The sequence below is a fragment of the Euprymna scolopes genome, chromosome 43 (assembly GCF_053919585.1).
Source record: "Euprymna scolopes isolate OS-2025 chromosome 43, ASM5391958v1, whole genome shotgun sequence".
NCBI lineage: Eukaryota > Metazoa > Mollusca > Cephalopoda > Sepiida > Sepiolidae > Euprymna > Euprymna scolopes.
Window position 1 is genome coordinate 49997486 of NC_136524.1, and position 20935 is coordinate 50018420.

General features: G+C 33.0%; 1 protein-coding gene across 5 annotated transcripts in view; it reads left to right on the top strand.

Moving 5' to 3' along the window:
• LOC145268339 (E3 ubiquitin-protein ligase HERC2-like) overlaps positions 1–20935 on the top strand; it is a 500726-nt gene that overhangs the window by 128527 nt on the left and 351264 nt on the right. For all 5 annotated transcript variants that reach the window (XM_080123842.1, XM_080123845.1, XM_080123844.1 and 2 more), the window contains 7 exons: positions 55–315; positions 7842–8157; positions 9540–9704; positions 11641–11817; positions 13423–13574; positions 16096–16355; positions 18359–18527. In XM_080123842.1, the coding sequence (XP_079979968.1) occupies positions 55–315; positions 7842–8157; positions 9540–9704; positions 11641–11817; positions 13423–13574; positions 16096–16355; positions 18359–18527 (1500 nt within the window). The remainder of the gene's footprint in view (positions 1–54; positions 316–7841; positions 8158–9539; positions 9705–11640; positions 11818–13422; positions 13575–16095; positions 16356–18358; positions 18528–20935) is intronic.

The window sequence follows — 20935 nt, forward strand, 5'->3', positions numbered from 1 at the left end:
TCAACATGAAATTAAATGAAAACGTTCTTTTTTTTTTTTTTTTCCCTCATGTAGTTCTGCAAAACCAACAGAAAAAGCTACTCATGGCTTGGCACGTGTTGGATCCCGGGCTGCACTCAGCTTTGCTTTTGCGTTCTTGTGTCGGGCCTGGCGAAGTGGAGAAGACTCAGATTTGTGCAGTGAATTACTGCATGAATCACTGGAAGCATTGCGATCTCTGCCTGAAGCAACACTTTTTGATGAAACCTCCGTCTCCCCTGTATGGCTTGAAGTTGTTGAGAGGGCATCAAAGTTTTTACATTCCGTTGTTGCAGGGTAAGTATACAGGATTATTTTATCAGGGATGTGAATTCACCATTTTGTTTTTTTTTTTTGTTTTTTTTAAGCAAAAGTAGAATTCAACTTTTGATTCAGGAAAAGCATATAAGTAAATATATGCATGTGTGCATGTATATATATTTGTATATTGTAATGTAAAATCATGACTGGGCTATAATGCTGGTAAGCCAGTCAACTCCTTCTTTTATAATTAACAGACAGACAGCCAGCACTCCTCCTTCCTCCATAGTCTAAAACGCTGATGGAAATGATCCATAGATAACCTTACCAATATCTATATCACCATATCTCTCTCTCTCTCTCTCTCTCTCTCTCTCTCCCTCTCTCTCTCTCTCTATGCCTTCAATCTTCTCAAAAATAAAAAAAGAAAGGAACTCAAAAATAAAAAAAGAAAGGAAGTGAAGTAATTCGAAAAAGAACAGTATTGGCACAATAAATGTGTAAGAACAAGCAGCATTTTGTGAAATCATGTTATTCAACCGGCATCCTGAGGAAATGCATCTCGACAACCATGCTATGATGTGAATCCATGGCATATCAACCCCAAATGCTATGCACCCAAGTTGACTCACATAGAGGTAACTGAAAGAAAAGGGCAAAACTAATTGCACATTTTGCTGTATTACATAGAACCACGAAATAACTTAATATCCATATTTGGATTTCAATCAGAACTACCTATAATTATATATATGGCGAGAAGATACAAAATCCCCAGAAAGATAAAGAGATGCATCAGCCCACATCATGTAGTTTGACGAACAACCAACTTGAAGCTTATGCTAAGTGACGAACAGTCATGAAATCAAACCTATAATGGAAAATTGGTCTGTCGCTTCACCATAAGAGACTATTTGCCAAAAGAAAAAGCCATCCATCATAGAATATAAGAGGACAGTACTAATCCTGTTAAAAGGGAAAATGAAAAAAGATTTGATTATGCCTGGACTGTATTATTAGGCACAGAGTTCTCGGAACCTTCTGGAAAAGACCAATTATTTCTTTTTTTTTCTCTGAATTACCATTTGTGGCAACTAGCTATCTTTTATCACTCCTCCCCATCATCGAGCTCACCGTTATTCCTGTTTGACAACCAAACTAATTTTACAATAATATTTGTTTAAATGTTTTTTTTTCTTTCTGAACTCAGGCAATCATTGCTCATAATATCAAAAAGACTTTTTTCTTGTATTTGACCTCCTCTCAGCCTATTGAGTATTGATTGTATGAACATTTGGGGCACATTGAATCCTATATTTTAAGAAAAATATTCTTACATATTTAAAAATTAAAAAGATCAGACGAGAGTGAAATTGTTTTTAATAAATATTGCTATTTGTTCAAAATGAAATTGAATTTTTTTTTTTTTTTTTTTTTTAATAATAAAATATTCATCTTCAGGAAATTAGACAGATTATTCTTTTGTTTTTTCTTATATTCTATGATGGTGGTAATCCCTGACATGACTTGAAATATTTGTAGTTAAAAAACAATTTCACACTAGTCTGGCTTTTTTAACTGTTAAATCTTAAATTGTTATTGAATATTTCAAACAGTGAATTCCTTTTTATTACACACGCGTTCGACAGATGCCAAAAGACTGTAATCGGGCGCTTAAACATCATTTTTGACTTAACTACAAACATTCTCTTACGTCATGCCAGGAATTACCATCACCGTAGCATATAAGAAAAACAAAAAAAAAAACAAAAAAAAAAAAACTGTCTAACTCCTGAAAATGAATATTTTACTATTCAAAAAAAATTTTTTTTTTAATTTCAATTTTTTTTTTTTTTTTTTTTAAATAAATAGCGATATTTATTCAAAACAATTTCACGCACGTCTGATCTTTGTAACTGTTAAATCTTAAATTTTGATTTTTATTGAGTGTTTCAAACTGTGAATTTCTTTACATTAAACATGCGCTTGACAGATGCCAAAACACTAATCAGACGTATAAACATTTTTTTACTTAAATACAAACGTCTTAAGTTATGATGCAATATTATGAAAATAAACAAATATTTATTTGTTTAAAATTAATATTTTTTCCTCTCACCATGATTGTGAATTGAAGGAAAAATTGTTCGTAAAGAATCCACATTATTCGTCTGTGGTGTTATTTTGAAATGCCGGATAAATATGCTTGGTGTATGTGATATGCAAGTTAGTTGTGTTTTTCGTGATAGAAGTAGTTAAGCATATTCTTGCGGCATTTCAAAATAACGCCGTAGACAGACAACATGCTGATTCTTTACTATTTTTACTTTAATTTAACATCATAGTGTGGGGGGGGGGGGGGAAGAAAAAAAATGTATAAAAATCTGAGGATGGAATATAACTCCGAAATATTAATTTAAAAAAAAATAAATGTTTGTTTTTCGTAATATTGCATTGTAATTTGGCTTTTCATTTCATACGTATTTAATTTTAATATTTCAATTTTATTTTTAATAAATAGCAATATTTTTATTAAAAACAATTTCACACTCGTCTGGTCTTTTTAATTGTTAAATCTTAAATTGTTATTGAGTGTTTCAAACTTTTTATTATATACGCATTCAGCCAGCTGCCAAAATGCTGTAATCAGACATATAAACATCATTTTGACTTAACTACAAACATCTCAAGTCATGCCAAAGATTACCATCACCACCATGGCATATAGCAAAAACAAAAGAAAAAAAACGAAAGAAAAAACTGTCCAATTTCCTGAAAATTAATATTCTACTATTTGAAAATTTGAAGAAAAAAAAATTTCAATTTTTTTTAATAATAAATAGCAATATTTTAAAACAATTTCAAACTCGTCTGGTCTTTTTAACTGTTGAATTTTAAATTGTTATTGAGTTTTACAAACAGGGAATTTTTAAAAAATTTTATGCGTAAATCCATGGTTGTTAATGCGTTTTGTCATTTTTGCATCGTATGCATAACGTGATTATTTAATGAAAATGACTGATCAGAACCAGACAATGTGTCACTAAGGGGCCGTAATTCTTACAGGCGACACCTCCCTTTATATCTCTCTTTTTTTCTTTTTTTCTTTTGTATTACTGTGTTGCGAGCAATGTTAGGCAGAGACTGCCATTTCGTAGTCATAGATTCTGCACATTTCTCTCGGCTTGTAACAAACAGGGTTACTCAGTGTTGCTACAGGAGATAACAAAACACAAAATTGGAGAGGTTAAAAAGTGTGTGTGACATTTAAACATTAGAACTTCTATCTTCTCTACCTTTCTATCTTTCCTCCTTCAATGTTTTTTCCAAAACCTTCCCCTCCACCCCTCTTTCACCTCCATTCAGCCCATTCTTTTCTCTTGTTTTAAACTATGGAAATTTGTAATAATGTAAATCATTCACTTCTCTTTATATACCCTCTCATATATATACACTAGCAGTTCAGCCTGGCTTTGCTCGGGCCCTATGTACTGTTCGTAACTTGCCCTAAGTGTGAATACACTTTATGTAAGATTTCAAATGTTTAGACCAAAATTTGTCTGAGTAATTTGGTAGAGACCGCAGCTGTCAATTTTTTTTAACTTTGACTCCAATTTTGACCCCATAACATTTTTTATTTTAGTCTCAAACCAAAATACAAAATTTTACCCATGTTCAAGTTACTTACATCTAAAATTTTAAGTCTTTAGACCCAAAATTGGCAGAAGAATTTTGTAGAATTTGCAAAGGTCAACTCTTTCAATTTCAACTTTTACCTTTTCGCAGCCAAATTTTCGCCCCAAAACTTATTAAAATGCTTGCCACATGTCTGAATACCCGTTATGTATAAATTTCAATTGTTTAAACCCAAAATTGGCTAGTAGTTTGCTAGACAACGCAAAGGTCAAATCTTTGGAACTCTGACACCTTGACAAATTTTTTACCAAAACCGACTAAACAGCTTGCCCTATCTCTGAATAAATTAAAAAAAAAAAAAAAAAAAAGCAGGCTCCTTTAGTCTTGGACAGACTATGGATACCCACAAAGGGTTGCTTGCACGTGAAATTTTTGTGGCAGGAGGTTTGCAATCTCCACCCACACCTCTCCTGGGTCGACATTGTTAAATACCAGTGGCAAGTGAAGTGTATGTACAGGATGACTGGAAACAAATGTAGAGATAAGTGGAGAGCACATACATCACCTAGAATTCCCAAATGGTCACCCATCTGATACTAACCAGGCTTAAAGTTGCTTAACTTTGGTGACCTGACGAGAACCGGTGTGTCAATTCGATTATGCCATATCTCTGAATACCCTTTATGTAAAATTTCAAATGTTTAGACCAGAAATTGGCTGAGTAATTTGATGGAGACCACAGAGGTCAAATTGTTTTTAACTTTAACCCCAATTTTGACAGTTTTATGTGCCATTCTTCTGCAGGTTGAAGGTTCAATCTTCAGTCAGTGTGGGTAATACTAATTATACAATTACGAATGATTTAAGACTTAGTTATAGCTGATAGAACGAGAGCATCCTACCCCTGTAGATTGAATAAGATTTTTTTTTGTGCTTTTACAAGGGAGTCACGGCTTATCAAGACCTGAAGGCCACTCGAGGATAAAGGTTAATGAATGTAAGGTGGTAGTGTAGTAATCGTTAATGGTGTGGATTTGGTAAAATTTGATTATTTAATGGGGACAGCTCAACAAGGACTTGTTCGCATCAGATTTCTGTTTTGTTTGAAATTCTGTGCAGATTCTCGAGTTTGACAGAAATGTTCTCGAGTTTGACAGAAATGTTCTCGAGTTTGACAGAAATGTTCTCGAGTTTGACAGAAATGTTCTCGAGTTTGACAGAAATGTTCTCGAGTTCAGCAAGATACATCTGAAGAGATTATATCAGCTGAAACTTATGTTAATACTCAACAAGAACAGTTGTCCGAAGGATCCAAATAATACGAAATCGAAGATACACATCCTCGATTTTCTTTTTCTTTCTTTTTTTTTTTCTTCTCTCTTATTAGTGTTAGCATTTAGTTATGGTCATCTTCATGTATAGACTATTATAGAAGCATGAATACTTGAAATCGCAGGAAGATTGACCGGTGAAGGAAAACTTGGAAGCAAGTTATTAGACAAGAGTGACATCTGGAAACAGTTAACCTGCTGAACCATAAAGGTTGAAGAATGAACTTATGTAATATAGCAAATGTCTAACTCTCGCCAAAAAAAGGGGGGGGGAAAGAATGATGTTAAATGAATAAAAGAAGTGTGCATAGTGACAAGCAAAATCAGTTTTATGAACACATATCTAAGGAAATGGCAGAAAAAACACTAAAGGATGACCTCCGATCTGTAGTGGAATGGGGACAAAAATGGATGGTCACATTCAACGCTGCCAAGACTAAGCTTGTTTCCCTTAATAATTACAAGAAACCGTCTTTACCAACAATAGCAATGGCCAAAAACACATTACTTAAAAGCACTTCTTTTAAACTCCTCAGCCTAACATCAACGGGGAACATGAGTTGGACCAAATACATTGAGAGCATTGCCAAGGCTGCTGCAAAGAAGGTGGGCTCTCCATACCGTGCTAGAAAGCTACTTATGCCTGAAAGTATCCTGTATCTCTATAAGACTATCATTCACCCATGTATGGAGTACTGTTGTCACATTTGGGCTGGTGCATCTGCTATTAATCTCTCACTCCTGGACAGGGTTCAAAAGAGAGTCACCAACCTGATAGGTCCCGAACTGTCATCTAAGCTTCAGCCTCTGTCCTATCGACGAAATGTTGCATCCCTCTGCCTGTTTTACAAGTATTTTAATGGTGAATGCTCTGATGTACCTCCTCGATGTAAATACCCTTGACAAGCTCGACAAGCAGGTAAATCCCACTCTTTCACAGTAGAGATCCCTAGGTGTAAGAAAGCCTTCTACTCCAATAGTTTCTTCCCCCAGAACTGCTAGACTTTGGAACTCCCTTCAGGGATTCTGCTTTCCCAGTTGTACTGACATGCAGAAGTTCAAGTGTAATGTGAACAGACATCTTGCTGCTCAACTCCCTTCATAATATCCCTGCAACTTATGTCCCCGATAGTAGCCCCCTACTTCAAAGTGGCACTGTGCCTTTTTTGGGGTGAAAATTGAATAAAAAAAAATAAGAAAGTAGTATACAGAGTGCAACAATAAAATTGTTGCTTTAGAAAAGACACGATTCCATTTCTGTTTGAAAACTGTTTTTTTTTTTTTTTTTGCAAACCATCTACTACTAGTATCCCAGTTGTGTACAAATCCCAACAGTGATAGGAGCCTTCTATCATGTCTGAAAGTGACACAATGTTCAACGAGCGAGATCGGAGATGTGCCGTTGTACAACTCCTGCTTTCTATCGATCCAAATTATGACAACAAGACCATTGCCAGCACCCTTAAAATGCAAATCTGGACAGTTGAATGCTTGAGGGCACAGCTCAATAAAGTTTCCAGCCACGGTTATGGTGTGGTTTCAAGTGAGGGCCACATCATGCCACCTGACTTCTACAAAGTCAGCTTAAAAGTCAACATCAGAGTGTGCTGAAGATTGTGGTGATCCTCTGGTGCAATCGGGTGCCTGCTAGCAGACCTTGGGTTTGGCAGCAGGACTCTACACCAGCCCACAAGTCCTAGGAGACCCAGTCTTGGCTTCAGAAAGAGTGCTACAACTTTGTACCATTCTCTCACTGCCCCCCCCTCTTACCCCAACCTGAACCTGCTGGACTACTTTGTTTGGTCATATGTTGAGAACATCACCAACATGACCTCCCACAACACCAAAGCCAGTCTAATCGCCGCCATCTGCCGAGTATTTGCTGACCTCTTGCCGGCGCTTGTAGAAAAGGCATGCCCCTAGTTCTGGACCCGTATCGAAGCGGTGGTTAAAGCTGAAGACGGCTACATTGAATAAATGTCAGCTCTACTACATAATCAAGTTACCTGAATTGATTTTTTTCAATAAATGTTTTAAAATAAAGCTGTAGTGTTGTTTTATTTAGTGGGGAAAAATTTATCGTTTCACCCTGTAATTTTGATGAAATTCTTTTCAGTCACATTTGTTGCGAATCTCTTGTCTTTCTGAGTAGGCCGACATGATGGACATAATGTTGCCTCTACTAAATTCTTTTTCTTTTTTTCTTTCCAACTTATGACAAACTGGATTATCTCCCTTGACTTCAATTGATTTAAATTAAGGATCCACCATTTTTAAACACATTTTTAACTAAATGTAATTATGGATGATTTTTTTTTATATAAATGCATATAGCACATCTTATACTGGAATTTATACTAATTTCGCCATATTTTTTTTTTTTTTTTTTTACATAGGTGTCACCACTTATCAAGGCCGAAAGGCCACTCAAGGATAAGGGTTAAAGAGTGTAGAGTAGTCAAAAGGACTATGTAAATATGTAATGTTTTCACCTGAAATGCGTTAACTTAAAAGATCACCAATCTAAAAAAGCATTCTAATTTATTTTTTTCTTTCCAATTTAACTTTTCTTTTTTTTTCTCTTTTGTTTTCCAGGGAACTTACAGGCGGCAGTGTATCAGCTGCAGGATCTTCTTCCAGTTCGACTTCTCGAGGCACCAGTCGTATCCCAGTTCAAGACCAGCAAACAGCCTTGGCCCTTTTACTTGAGCTTGCCGTTCAAAGAGGATCTCTCAGTCATATTCTCGGTGTTGTGCTACTTTTACTCAATCTGTGGAATAACAGTAAACATGAACTCGACAACAGAGTGAGCAGTAACCTCACATGCGCTCCTTTAATACCGCTTCTAAAAAGGTTCTTCGGAATACAGTCTAGCAAGGCAAAGAACTATGAAATGACAAAGTGGGATGAAGTAAGTAAAACTGACTTTCATATTATTATTAGCTTTATCAAGAACATAATGTTTGTTAGTGGAAGTAGTTAAATATTAGTGAGTGCAGAGTCCTCCTACCATCTCTGAATTATCACTATAAAGTAAATTAAAAAATATTGATCCAGATATAATTTGTAATTGATAAAATTGATTGAAAATATAATTAAATAAAGACCATATTCTTGTGTGTTGAAACATGTTGATTGGCATTTTAATTGAGACAGAAAAGAAATCCGTACAGAGTTATCTTCCTTGGTTTGCAAAGCAAAGCATTTAAAGGCATGATAGCCAAGCAAAACGCTTAAACTAACAGTGTTACAAAAATATTGTTTTTTATAAATTTGTTTCCAGGCTTCATAAGTGTTAATGGGAGTAGTTAAATGTTAGTGAATGAAAATTACTACTACTACCGTCTCTGAATTATCTCTAAAGCAAATGAAAAGTATCAAAACAAAACAAACAGAAAAAACAAAACTATTTAAGTCCTTGTCCATAATTTCTCATATATCTAACAACAAAAAGAAAATCTGTATACTATACATACCCATGACTGAACGAAAATGTCATATTCCAAAAATTACGTAAATTTGATCAAGTAATTTTATTTTTAACTAAGAGAATCAAATTTTATGAGTAAGCAAAAAAGGACTCTCTCTCTCTCTCTCCCTCTCATTGTCATCTTGAAAAAAAAACAAGGAAAGATAACTCTATAATAATTAACTCTTGCAAGATCAGCCTTGTAATGCTAATTATTAATTGCTTAAATCATTTAAGAATGATTTCTGTATTAAAAAAAAACAAATTGATCAATTTACATAATTTTTAGAATATGACATTGATACATCATAAAAATTTTTCTATATTTTTGTTTGTTTAATTAGATTGAATTCTGGATAAGAACATTACTTTACATCCTATTTAAAAAAATAATTTAATTATGAAATTAAATAGACTAGAATGTATTTTGGTTTCTTCATAAACAAGAGAGCAATTTTAGTCTTTTGTTAATAGTTGAAAAAAATAATGAATTAATTACTTTGTGACCTTTCAAAATTTGAAAATAATTTGGAAGCATTTAAACTGTTGAATAGAAAGTCAACATTTCTGGCTTAAAAAGGTTAAATAACTTTTTTAAACCAGAAATGTTGACTTTTAAACTGTTCTTGGCTTTTAAAGCTGTTTATGATTTTTAAAACTGTTTGCAACTTTTAAAACTGTTTTTGACTTTTAAAATATTTAGAAAATGCTAAAAAGTGGCACAATTAAAAACATATATGAAGATAAGAGATGGTAAATACAAAACCTACAAATATTCAAATTATGTTTTTTTTTTTTTTTTTTTTTCTTCTTACCTCCTGCAGCAAAATGGTATATACCTTGTCAGTCCAACTGAATGCTTTTTAAGATACATCACAGACTTAGGAGATGAGGATGCACCGGTTGACCTCCATCAATGTGCTGTTGTAATAATGTCTCATCTAGACAGATTAGCTGCTCCTTATTTACCTCCAACCTCCTCAAATAAGGTATGAACCCTTTTTTCCTAAATATACAAAGTGATTAGCACTTTTGTAACTCTGAATATAAATTTGTTTAAAAGTAATTTTCTTTGCAGCAGTGTGAATGTCATTATTATGTTATCACTAAGACTAGGACAACAGCATATTCTTTTCATTGTTTGAACTCTCGATTGTGTATCCGTTGATATCTTATATGCTTTTATATAGAGTGATGCGGTTCTCGGTTGATTAACTACGTATGTCTGTGTCGGATATATACTTGAGAATGAATAGAATATGCTGTTGTCATAGCCCTAGCTATCACTAAAAAAACTTAGAATGCAAGAATTGATCAGTGCCATTAAATTTACTTAAATTTCAACCTTATTTATTTATTTATTTTTTTTTTGTATTATTTTGATAAGATTAATATATAAACAAGATTTAATTTTATGAATATACAATTCTTTCTCTTCATTAATCATTATTAGTTTTTTTTTCAGGCTACATTAAGTTTATTATTTTTTTCCGTGATGGACAATTTATTTTTATTTGAAAGAAGTAAAAAAAATGTTGGTGTTTTGTCACGTTGGCTGTGTGCAATATTCAATTAGTAATTTGCATTGACTATAAAATGTTTTGGATTATCACAGATTTCAAGGTAGTTCTAAAATAGTCATATTTTAAAAACTAAAGCACTTGAGTTCTCAAAGTGCCACCATTTTCTTTGGAAATAAATACCCTTTCGCATGCTTTGATAAATAATAATTTAAATGATGTATTTGAAGGTCTTGGCAAATTAATGATAAAAATGTTAACGCTATGAAATGGTCATCTTGTGGCAATTTTTTTTTTTTTTTTGTTATCACAACAGTGCTTTAGGGCTCATTACCGCTTCACTATGAAGAATTGCCTCATGAAATTTGGAAATTTATCAGGAGAAACATTACTTTCAGTTTTTTTTCTTTTAATAAAATGGCCTATTTCTTTTTTTTTTTATTATCTTAAAAATAAGACATTGAACATTTAAAAAAAAAAAATTTTTTTTTCATATCATAACTAATAAGTAAATCAGTCTTTTTCTTCTGTTTTTATTGGATAAAATTGCAATTTTATGTAGTTTTCTCTTTTCGTGGTATTGATTTTTAAATACCCTACCTAGAAAAAAAATATTGTATTTATTTCACTGTTTTGGCTTTTTAAAACTTAGACTAGCAAGGAGACCCGACGTTGTCCGGGATTGAATCAGGATCAACGAATGTTCCACCCTCTCATACTTTTATTATCATCGAAATCAGTGAAATCGACCATTTTTAAATTAAATTGATTGATTGCCTGCTTTAGTTTGAGACCCATCCGCAGTGTACCAGGAGGAAGCTTTACACGCCTCCCTACAGTAACTTAGTCTACATTGCACTGTAGAGAACTTACTGTTCATTTTATAACCTTTTTTTATATATAATGCTTGAATACAAGTTTAAAAAGGCAAGTATCATGCTTCAATTATGCTCTAAACATTTCAAATGTGCCCCTGTCATATCAAAGAACATACTGTTGATTTTTTTATGTCAAGCCTTTCGGCTTTTGTGCTAATAAAACTTCTCAAGCGCACTGAAGATGTGTAAGATGTTAACTTTGGTCAAAATCAATGAAATCCCCCATTTTCCAATCAAATCAATTGTTTGCCTGCTCTAGTTTGGGACCCCATCTGCAGTGTACCAGAAGGAAGCTTTTCATATCTCCCTACAGTAACTTAGTCTACATTGCACTGTAGAGAATCTGCTTTTGATTTTATAAAATTATCTGCAAATAATGGCTTGACTTTTACATTTCATTTGTGTGAAATTAATCCCCTACTCTAAATTAAAAAATAACTGATTTTTTTGTTTTTCACTCTCAAGGTGTCACATGTAATATATATTTAGATATATCATAAGTATGTATATTTAAAATTTCTTTCCAGAGTGTGGAATACCAAGACATATTGGGCTGGGGTACTTCTGTGCCCCGTATTAATGGCCAATTGCACTCATATAATGATGGAGAATATATACAGCAGATTGGGTGTTCAGCAAGATTACTTCTAGCATTGACCAAGACAGGAAAAGTGTATACCTTAAATTATATTTCTGATGTTCAAGTAAGTATTTTTTTCAAAAGATTTTATGCCAAAATTAAAATTTATTCGTGGCATTCTTGTTAGCATTCTATGTGTTCACTCGTCTACTGATCACTAGGGCTAGGACAACAGCATATTCTTTTCATTGTTTTGACTCGCGAGTGCGTATCTATTGATATCTCATATGCTATGTTATGTCTCTCCTACGTATATCTTGCCACAATCAATTTCAAATAGGAGAGACGCAACGAAATCTTGCTAAAAGATTATATGAACACAAAAGAAACATAAAGAATAACAATACACTTAATGCTCTTTTCGGTCACATAATGGAAAATAACCATTTCGATTTAAAAAATGCGGCCCTCTTAAAGCATATACATAGTAGGTCAACACACCGTCTGTTGGAATCTGCTCTTATCTCTAACTCTACTAACACTATCAAACAGAGAAAATTATTTTTTAATATTTCTTTCCACTTATCTAAAATAATATTGCACAAAAATAATCTAGACACTGATTCTATTTGCATACACTCCCCCAGTATATATAAAACTAAAAACATTGACCGTCTCGTCAGTGACCACACCTCTTGAAAAAACCTGTATAATACGGGCGAAATGTTGAGCCTCCGATCTTCCGCTTATTTTTCACATCATACATATATATATATATATATATATATATATATATATATGTATATTAATAATTATATATATTTATTTATTAAACATTTGAATTTTTTTTTTTATTCAAATATCTATTAAATATTTTTTATGTGCATAAAGGTTATCCACGGATCTGCATGTTTCTAAGCATCACTTCTCTTCAGTATGGAACTATTCAATATCTTTTTGATAAGCAACTCGTTACTGCTCGATAAGTAGCCCGATGATTTTTTGCCAGACCAGAGGACTTTATCAATTTTTATGTACAATTGATATGAACATTTCAATATTCAATTTGATCCATATATATATATATATATACCACCTTTTTGGGGCAATTTTGTAAGTTCCAAATTTCAGTGATTCTTGATCAGAACTTAGCAAACGAAGGCTCATTGGAAAGATAATGATCTGAATTGTGTAGTGGGCTATGTGACATTTGCCCTTAAAGTCACACATCCATCATTTGTATAGTGATCTTCTGCTATTCAGTGAAACATGTGTGAGATGTGCTTCATAAAAAATCGAATAAAAACTTTTGAGCGTGAATAAATCTTCTGGTTTTAGAATGATAATGAATGATATATATATATATATATATATATATATATAGAGAGAGAGAGAGCTAATATTGTTACAAATATCAAGTCTCCTGTTTAAATGTATATTTCTTTTTTCAATTTTTCTAATTATCATTTCGTGTTTAAATAATAAAAACATAATAATGTAAATTTCAGAATAAACCCTCACCCCCCCCATCACATTTAACCTTGCGTTACATTCGTTGTGTAATTTTTTGCATATATTTTGTAAAATTCTTTTTTGTAAAAGTTAGTTATTATTATACAAGAATAATCATGAAATTTCATATATAATCTAGAGTTTTAAATGTGCTATATATATATATATATATATATATATATATATTTTTTTTTTTTTTTCTGTTTTGCTCTTACAGACCCCTAAAGTTGTCGAGGGATTTGGATATCGAGAAGTTATCAAACTTGCTGCTTGTCCAGAAGGAAGCCATTATCTTGCACTTACCAATGATGGCAAAGTATTTTCATGGGGTCTTGGAGATGGTGGAAGATTAGGGCATGGTGACAACATGTAAGACTACTTTTAAAAAAATGCTTTTTAAAATTAAATTTATATATATGTAAAAATAAATTAGATTTTTTAGATTTAACTACTTTACTACTAGAGTTGGTGGTGATTTAATTAATGCTAATTGAAATGTAATATGAACAAAAAACTAGATAACTCTCCATCTAGGATGTCTCCCTTATAAATATGGATCCTCTATTATGAGTCGGTTGTAGAAACGTATGTATAATTTTTCAGCTAAATGTTTCTCTAATACATACTGTTACGTGAAGATAATGTCTAGGAGTAGACACACAACATATATTAAAAAAAGAAGGACTTTAAGAAAAAAAAAAAAGAAAGGAATTTATTGAACAGATAAACAATGAAACCAAATATTTACAAGAAAAAGGGTGTAAGGGAGGTAATCAGGTTTTTGTTAAACTAGCTTTTCTTGCTGTGTAACAACTGAGTCACCTCTTATCAGGACCTAGAGGCCACTCGAGGATAAGGGTTAATGGGCATACATTAGTCAATGGGATTATAGCGTAGTAATCATAAGTAGTGGAAATTTTGTGAATTGGATTACTTGGGGGGATGGTTCATCAAGAATTTGTTTATGTTGGACTTGAAGACAATCCAATTGTAGTCAGCTGGAAAGCAGGCAAACAGAAGAGAGTTCCACAGGCGTGCAGTTCTAAGAAAAGTGCATAGGTATCTTGTATCGAAGTGAATAAATATTATGTATTATTTTTTATTCAACAATTGCCTTGATTTTAATATAATAAATAGTTATTTTTCGCAATATTTTATTTCTTAGGCAAATATTAAGAATTTGGTTTCAAATATTCCTTTCTTTCATCAAGTTGCCATCTATATATATAAAAGCAAAAATGTATGTATGTATGTTCGCTTTTTCTGTATGTCTACAAAAGGCTTTTTTCAGAGAAGCGGTTGGTCGGTTCACAACTTTTTAAAACTTTTTATATCACATATAAATCGTAATATCTCACAGTTAACAACAAAGCTCGCCTGTCTATTTAATTTGCCCGATTTCGGGAAGATAAATATTCAACATTTGTCGCTCGCCGCATGTGGGTTAAATAAAAATTTAAAAAAGCGTTCTGCAGCAAATGAAATACTATCCCACAGTCAAACTTGACCCCATTAACTCATTAAAACGGGCACCTGCCAAGTCATCGTCACTGTTGGATTAACTTCAGTTAATTTCAACGCTTTTGATTTCTGGTCGTGTCATGGAGACCGGCTAAGATGTCAGATTTTCTTTCTTCGCAGCACAGATTCAAGCCTGCCTACTGCTACTTTTTTTTTTTTTTTTTTTTTTTTTTTTTGCTCAACACACACCTCCAAACACCTGGGCAATGCCGGGCACCCAGGCTAATCTTTTTCTAACTTGCAAGAGAAAAAAATAAAATTGATTTCTTTTTTGTTTTAAAAAAATAAATTTACCAAAATGTTAATGCTTATCTGTATGAGAGACGTTTTGTTTCATGTTTAAAACAAACTTATAAATGATACTAGTCTTATTATATAGACTAGACATTTTGCCAGTTAAAAACAGGCAAAAGTTATCGCCCATTGAGTTCTAATTGATATTTGAATAGGATTAAACTTGTGCTCATTTTTGCGTTAATCCCTATTAATCCCTAACTATGTATCGAACATAATACAGGGTGTTCCAGAAGTCTTGGATAAATTTCCAAACTTAGATTGTGAGCTAACAAGGAAAGAACCAAACACATTTTTTGAAGGAATTTAAGTTTAGACTATCAAGAATGTCTAGGAACAAAAAAAATTCAATTTCCAATAGTGCCACATGTTTTTTTGGGTCGCCTTAGACCAATACCCAAATCTGGGCTAGGAAGTTCAGAAACAGTTCATTTTCAGAGGTTTTAAACATGATTTTGGATTCCTTGTGTGGAAAACCGTGCCCATGCAAATTTTCAAGGTTCTACCTAGTCTAGAAATTGATTTATGCCCAAAAACGTAATTTCATAATTTTGCGAATTTGCGCCTTAACGCGATATACATAAAATACCAAAATTGCGATATTTCCAGAACCGCTTAGAGTTAAAAACTCAAATTTTCAGGATTCCCTAGTTTTTATGATACCAACATATGGTGAAAGTTTGGAAAAAATCTGAGAGGTAAGGGTGTCATGGTCTGGATGATTTGAGATGGAATTACCCTATATATATTGGAATGCTTTTTATATCCTTAATAGTTTTTGAGATATTTGATGTCCATATGTGTTCACAGCTTGTGGAACACCCTGTACATAGTCCACTGTCCTTTATTGTAGTCAAGGTCCACACAAAATTTCAGCTAAATCAGTCCAGTAGTTTCTAAGAAAAATGAAACAGACAGAGTAAAAAAAAATATAATATAAATGCTTATTATTATAAATCAATTTTTCAAGTATTTCAAGCCAGTTAGTTTTTTTTTTTTTTTTTTTTTTTTTTACATATATTGAAAGTGTTTATAGCATGCATTTATTTTATTTATTTATGTATTTTTTTTTCAGAACTCGTGAAGAACCGACCCTGATCTCTGCACTAGCTGGTCATCATGTGACCCAAGTTGCCTGTGGAAGTACTTATTGTGCTGCTGTTACCTCCTACGGAGAGCTTTATACTTGGGGTCGTGGTAATTATGGTCGACTTGGACATGGAAACTGTGATGATGTTTCAGTACCGACCTTAGTTACAGCTCTCAAAAGCCATCGAATTGTTGATGCAGCATGTGGGTGCGGAGAGGGACAGACAATTGCTGTGACAGACACAGGTACTGTATAGGGAGATACTATATGAAGAAATTCAGTAGAAAAAAATGTATATATGTGTATACGAGGGTCATTTAAAAAATGCCTTCTATTCTTTAACTTGAGAAGTTGAACAGAAATTCAATATAATAGTTTTATACATATATGCATAATGCATATAGTTTTTTTTTAATTTTTATTTATTTATTTTTTTACACAGTGATCACCACTTATCAAGGCCCGGAAGCCACTCAGGGATAAGGGTTATTGCAAGTACATTACGTTAGTGTGGAGATTTGATGAAGTGTTTACTTAAGGGGGCGGTTCATTAGGAATTTGTTAACGTTGGACTTGAACACATCCAAGTTGTAGTCCGGTGGGAAGCAGGCAGACGGAACAGAGTTCCACAGGCGTGCAGTTCTAAGAAAGAAGCTTTGTTCATGGAATCCGCGTTTTGATTTAGGCACAGATATAGAGTGGGGGAAATTTTTCACAGTGGATTCAGCTAGACGGGTGTTTTTCGTGAAAGATTGGCGAGGGGGGACCAGAGATTGGAGTTCAGACGAGCACCTGCCATGGAAATAATGATAAAGCAAGGACAGGCTCGCAATGTCTCTTCTGTGGGAGAGAGGTTGCAGGGTAGAGAAAAGGGCATCCCCCACTAAGCCACAAAGTCTATTTTGTGCTCTGTCAAGGTAGGATAGGCTGTTTTTAGCAGCTCCTGCCCAGATATTGCAACAGTATTCCATCCGTGTAATATGAGAATAAATATTTGTGTGTGTGTGTGTGTATGTGTGTGTATATATATATATATATATATATATATATATATATATATATACAGAATGAAGTTATCAAAGAATATATCTTTAATAAAGCAAAACAAACGTATCAAGATAGAGAAACCTCAACACTGTTAAGAGGGACAATTAATTTATTAAAAGATGAGGAATATTTAATATATGTATATTAAATATTGATTTGATTATATAATAAAGTTATATATAACTTTTATTCCTCCTCCTTTAATAAATTAATTGCCCCTCTTATATAAATATATATATATATATATACGGCACAATCACATTGACACACCGGTTCTCGCCAGATCACATAAGTTAAGCAACATTGGACCTGGTCAGTACCAGATGATGACCATTTGCAAAGGCTAGGCACTGTGTGTACCGCGCAGAGTCGTAAAAATTTCCAGATTGGTGTCTGGAGGCACATTAATTCACTGGGAAAGACATGCATCTAGGAGAAAGTAACTCTGATGTAAAAACCTGAGGTCTACTGTATACTCTGTCTTGTGGCAGTCACCTGCCCCGACAAAGGTTAGCAGTAATACCAAAAAGTGTTGTTGGTTCTACACAAAGCCTTCACTACTATAAACAAATTATCTGTGTGGATTTCCAAGCAACTTAGTTGTTATGGCGTAATATCATATATCAATTCTGAATTTTGAGATATGTGAATTGTTGCTTGTGTTATATTGATTAATCAAACTATTATTCTCATCTTGTGTGTTATTAGCATGTTTTGGTCACTGCAACCTGTGACCTTCTTCAGGTGTTGAGAATATGTTTCTTTTCCTACTGAAGCATGTTCTCAAAGAAGGTCGCAAGTTGCAGTGACCGAAACGTTGTGCTAATAACACCCAAGATGAGAATAATAGTCTGATTAATCAATATAACACAAAGAAATATTTGCTTATTTTTCATATTATTGCATTGTAATTTGGCTTTCGAACATATCTCATACATGTTTTGTTTTTTTATATATATATATGTATATGAAAAATTATATAATTTAATTTTTTAAAATGAAACTATAATAAATATAAAAATATTATACAGTAAATAATATAAATACATAAAAATATTAATAACCATGGTTTCGTCAGGCATAGTCTTAGGACGTCATGATTGTGATAGGATTTTGTGATTTATAACTTTCTTTGTATTCTTTTAATTATCTTTTTATTTGATGTTTTATTCATTTATTTAATTTCATTTAATTTATACAGGGATGGTCTTCTCTTGGGGTGATGGTGATTTTGGCAAACTTGGCCGTGGTGGTAATGAAGAATGCCGGACACCCAAGATGATAGAATCTCTTACTCAGGATGTTGTGAGAGTCTTTTGTGGATCCCATTTCAGTTTGGCCTTAACCAGACATGGAGTTCTTTATTCTTGGTAAGAATATTTTTTTGTGTTTGTGTATTCTTTAAGGCATAAAAAATAATAAATAATAAGGCAAAATGATACGTAATAAGGCATACAAAAGTGTGGCTTTTAACTCCGTTTTTAAAACATATAAATCCCCCCCCCCTGTATCGATAGTACATCAGGCCACATTGAGAGGGATTAAGATTTGTAATTATAAAAAAAAAAACCGATAAAAATAAGACGAGAAGAAACCAAAAGACTAATTTCACTTTTAATATCTTATTCTGCTTTTGATCCTCTTATCTCAAAAATATTTCTGCATTCTGCCTCCTATGAATTAAAAATTTTTTTTTTTACTTTTTTTTATTACTTCGCATCCGCCAGTAGTGCTCTATATAACAATATGTCTTTTGGAGATAACACACAAGTTAAGTCTGGCACACTTGGCAGTCGGACTGATGCATAACCATGCTTTTTATGTATCTTATTTGTCTTTCTGTTTAATACATTTTCTTTCAATTAAAGTTGTGTTGTATGATTGGGTGGTATATAAACAGGGTCTATATAACTGATGTCTCTTTAACGTTGTGATATATACAGCATGTGTCGTCTAGTGGTTAACATGGTCTTCTATTGTTGTATGTGTGGGTGTGCAATGCATACAATAAAACAGTTTGCTGACATTAAGTCTGTGTAGCGCATATACAAATAACATACTTCTCTCCATTGTCTCTTCTCATTATTCAAGTTCATATCCCTCCGAAGGAAACCAAACAACAATAGGTTACATATTTGATATAACTTTATTCTTGGTTTCCCATCGGAGCTGCAAGACGTTATAATTTTCTACATTATGCTTAAGTCACATTTGTCCCAGCTTCCAAAACGCAGAGATGATATCTTTTGTGTTAATTTGTCTGACTTTTTCCGTCTAACTCTCAACTCTAAACTAAACTGAATACATGTATTACCAATCTACCTCGTTATGTGATTACCTTGCGTTATATTAAGATCACCTGATGCTATTTATGTTCTACCATTCTTGTTTGTTTTAACATTTCTACGTTAACATATCTCATACATTTCTACCATAATATTTGGTATTTGTACAATTTAATCAAGACATTAAAAAAAAATGAAAATATAAAAAAAAAAAAAAAAAACGTTATAGTGTACATATCCATTTTGGATTGAAGATCTCTGAAAAAAAAATTTCACTTAATTTGATCGAGTAGTTTTTTTTTTTTTGTTTTTTTTTACAGCAGAAAAACATGTTTTTATGACAGTAAGTTGAAGGCAGCCATCTTTGAATTTTTTTTTACACCCCATGGGGAGATAACTCAGTTTAAAGCACCGACACTCCCTCTCCATCTTTTAAAACTAGCTTTTCTTCCTAAAAATCAAACATTTTGCTTGGTATGATAAAAAATTGTTTTTTCACTGTAAAAAAAAACTACTTAATGAAATTAAGTGAAATTTTTTTTTTTTTTTTTTCGGAGAACTTCATTCCGTAATGAATATGTACAATATAAACTTTTTTCAATATTTTCATTTTTTTTAATATCTTGATTAAACTGCACAAGTACCTCATATTTTTATCCTAAAAATAACCTTTTGTTTTGATAGCTATTTTCTAGACATCAAAAACGATCATTATGATAATCATTCAGATTATTTGGCATACCCCAACAGTGGTCTATATAATAGTTGGGTCTTTCTTCCGAATCCTTACAGGACCACAATACAGGTCATCTTCACAACTTCTGTGAAGGGGAGGAGGGTAAAAAGTTTTTTGCCCTTCCTCTACAAGGAATTGCATCATGAAATTTGGAAACCAACTAGGAGAGATAAAGCTGTTAATCCAAGTGAGGGATACAAAACAAACTGATCCATTCTCTTTTTGCCATCTCTTTAACATGACGAGAATTGAACATTTTGAAAAAAAAAAAACATATGTACCCAAACTGATAAGTAAATTAATCTTTTTAGCCTTTATATACATACTAGCAGGGCTACCCGGCGTTGCTCGGGACCGTATAAACAATGAAAAAACAAAAGCAGATATTGAACATATGTTTTATTCTTAGGGGAGAGGAATCTTTCATCTCAAGTTTTAGCGTTACAAACAAACATTTGTCTTTTATATATATAGATAATGACAGGTTTTTTGGGGGCCCCCCTCGAAGATAACTGATCAGTTGACCAACTTCAAGTGGTCCGTTTGACGTGAAATTTCGATATTTGTCATCCGGGTGATGGGGCTTCGATATGATACCAAATTTGTCAAGTTTGGTTCCGTCTTTCAAAAGTTTTAGCGTTACAAACAAACATACATACACACAGACGTTTGGCTTTTATATATATAGAAGATTAGCGGTGGGTACCCGGCGATGTCCGGGTGTCTTGAGGTAAATCAAAACTCCAGGGGGTGAGGG